The sequence below is a fragment of the Sphaeroforma arctica genome (genome assembly GCF_001186125.1).
Source record: "Sphaeroforma arctica JP610 unplaced genomic scaffold supercont1.3153, whole genome shotgun sequence".
Taxonomy (NCBI): Eukaryota; class Ichthyosporea; order Ichthyophonida; genus Sphaeroforma; species Sphaeroforma arctica.
Window position 1 is genome coordinate 1 of NW_014037405.1, and position 2896 is coordinate 2896.

A 2896-nucleotide genomic window follows, 5' to 3' on the forward strand; every position below is an offset into this window, starting at 1 on the left:
TACTGTTCGTTGATTGTAAACTCTATGACCAATGTAGGCCTATCGTGCCATTGAACTCAATCTATTCGCTGAACTTGCACCAAATTTTATAACTCTCAATGCATTCCCTACAAAGCCCAGAGAACACTAGCAAAAATTCCCTTCATTCAACAGTCTATGCTGCATAGACTTATTGGCTGAAAGGATTGGTTTTTACCTGTTCGTAAATTGATCGGACTTGCGTGTGGTACGTAGTAATGAGACAAAGAAACACCCAAGCGCGATATGTTTATACAAATACATAAATAAATAGTGTGAATATAAATATGAGTTAAGTATGTGCTCATTTTTAGAGTGTGGCTGTGTTGCACTGGCGTCACTGGTGGTTTGACACTGCGCGCCAAAACTTGAGTAGCCTATTTATAAAGCCACTTAAATTAGAGTCCGACCTGTGTCTATTTATAAATGTCCACTCATCAACACTCGAGTCACTAACCATTATATGGTCCCGGTGACTCAGTCAGTACCCAATAGATTCAATCATCGTTTTTAAGCCGAACCGGAGGCCCGTCAGTCAGACAGTCAGTCCATCAGACCGTCACTGCGACCTACGTCACCGGTCACACTCACATCAACTTTTCTCACATCATGAAGTTTTTGATGATGCTTGTGATGGCTCATGAGTGATGACTGCTCATGATATGTATAAAGTTTGGCTATTTTGTTATCAGTTGGCTATGCTATTTTTTTATCAAATCCAGCGCTTGTAAATGAAAGCACCTATGGCTTTTTTATGTACGTGGAACCGTAGAGAACTGCGCTAAGTGGATAAAATAAATTTCACGTACAATTGTGATGTAATTATGTGTAAACATGCATATGCAGTTATAAAAACATACTATATATTATGTTGCCTTGACAGTCAATATAATACATAATCTACTGTACGTTGTAAAACTATTAACATCTTGAAAATGTCACGTCCCGCACACAGAGTAGAGAAGCTGACGGCAATCAAAGCAAATGGTATGCGATACGCTTCACACTTCTGTAATAGGTGTCTGTATGACTGTTCTATTGTTGATATATTAGGTTGGACGAGAAGCAATTTGATTTTAGTTCAGTTGACTGAATGCTTCTGTGATCAGTTGACTGTATTAAATTGCTTATACTTTAAAGAACTCTGCAAGGGTGTCAAGTAAACCCGCTTAATGATATACTCTTTATATTTATATACTATTCCTCGAGAAAGTTTTTTTATACTTGCGGCACGCAATACATGTGAATACTCTCACAACTTTGAAATGATGGTAGTCAAAATGTCCCCCATTTTTGAGCACTACGTTATCTTGTCTATTGATATAACTGTTTTATCACAAACGACAACTTTGACATCTATGTTCTACCGAAAGTGGGTCATACATATCTCACTGCGAATATATGCACGATTGTACTAAGTAGATTGTGTGTTTATATCCTGTATACACATGTTTCTTATAGCTCAATTAAATATGTTTTTAGGGTTTAGGTTCAGAATACAAACCGCATACATACGGGTACTGACTTTGCTATGTCTACAATCAAAATCAAGCTGTACAAAATCTAAAGAATGTGAGAACGTGAACGTCAAAATGGTATACAAATAAGCACTCATTTATTTATGATAAATTAATACATTGGGTATAAGTATATTTAAAATTAAAATTCATTCGTGTCTTAACTTCACATGTACATAAGCAGCGCTAGTTCATATCCTAGTACATGGCTTATTTTTTTATCTGAAGTCAGAAGTATTTCTGAGACCCCAGTACTGTCAGCCCACATACTTACCCAAATCTCGCTATAACTTGATTATAGCCGACGCGCACAACTATGTCAAGAAGATCAACATGCGCGCCGACGCCACGCCCGAAGAGAGAGCAAAACACCACATCTTCGCAGAACACTCACCTGTGGTAGACAAGGTCGAGCCGGTTGCACATCCTGTGGTAGTTGAGGGTACCGGGCACGTGGGAAACACGGAGTCGAAACTTGAACCTCATATAAATAATGGTCATACCCATCATGTGAATGATGGGCTCACTAAAGGTGTCCCGAGTGGGCATGCCAATGCTGGAACTACCAATCCCAATTATTAAAGATTCTCAGCACTTATTAAATATACCTTGTTTAAATCAGAATACGGCTTTCACTATGCGGATGGTTTTTGGAAACACGTTCGAGAGACATCAGTTGTGGCAAGTGTGTCTGATAAACGATGAGTGCAAGAGAGGTGAGGCAATTAGTGGCATAACTGATTGTGCACTAATTTCATTTGCCAATAGTATAAATGTGCGGTACATCACCAGTGAATCTCCCATTCTGCTTGCTATCCTCTAGTACAGGCAAACAAACACAATCTGTCAGGCGCAAATGAGTGCTTTCGACGGCTATTCGGTTAGCTACATTATATTAGTAGGCACAAACGCGCATCGCATATACTCGGACAACATATGGTTCGACCTTTGCAAATATCGCACTTTCGACATATTTTGAGAATATCAGTACTAGTCTTTTAGTATGCAGCATCGGTTGTATCCCGCTTCTTGGGCTAATATCATGATTTTACAATTGGCATGTCCAAACTGGTGGACATACACCTATACTTCGCGTTGCAACGTGAACCAGTATGAACTCGCGATAGCACTATACGTAGCCGTCTAAAATTGACTATAGGAGAGTTTATAAGCAAATGTAATCTAGCACTCCTATATGATATAACGTGATTTCGCACACGATTTTGCACATTTATAATCATTGCTCCCAATACCTTATATATATATATATATATATATATGATAATGTATATATATGTGTATATATATATATATATATATATATATATATACATATACATATATATTTACATTTATATATG

General features: G+C 37.8%; 1 protein-coding gene across 1 annotated transcript; it reads left to right on the forward strand.

Moving 5' to 3' along the window:
* The first annotated feature begins 851 nt into the window (after positions 1 to 851).
* SARC_13333 (hypothetical protein) lies at positions 852 to 2159 on the forward strand. Its single transcript, XM_014292537.1, has 2 exons — positions 852 to 1005; positions 1837 to 2159. Exons 1-2 carry the CDS (start codon positions 954 to 956, stop codon positions 2115 to 2117), a joined length of 333 nt encoding a protein of 110 aa, XP_014148012.1. The 5' UTR covers positions 852 to 953; the 3' UTR covers positions 2118 to 2159.
* Positions 2160 to 2896: the final 737 nt, after the last annotated feature.

What these genes read in the sequence shown, in the direction of transcription:
- SARC_13333 (XM_014292537.1), top strand. Translation starts at nt 954, where the DNA reads ATGTCACGTCCCGCACACAGAGTAGAGAAGCTGACGGCAATCAAAGCA. An exon ending in GACGGCAATCAAAGCAAATG is followed by an intron (nt 1,006 to 1,836) that starts GTATGCGATACG and finishes ACTTGATTATAG; the next exon opens with CCGACGCGCACAACTATGTC.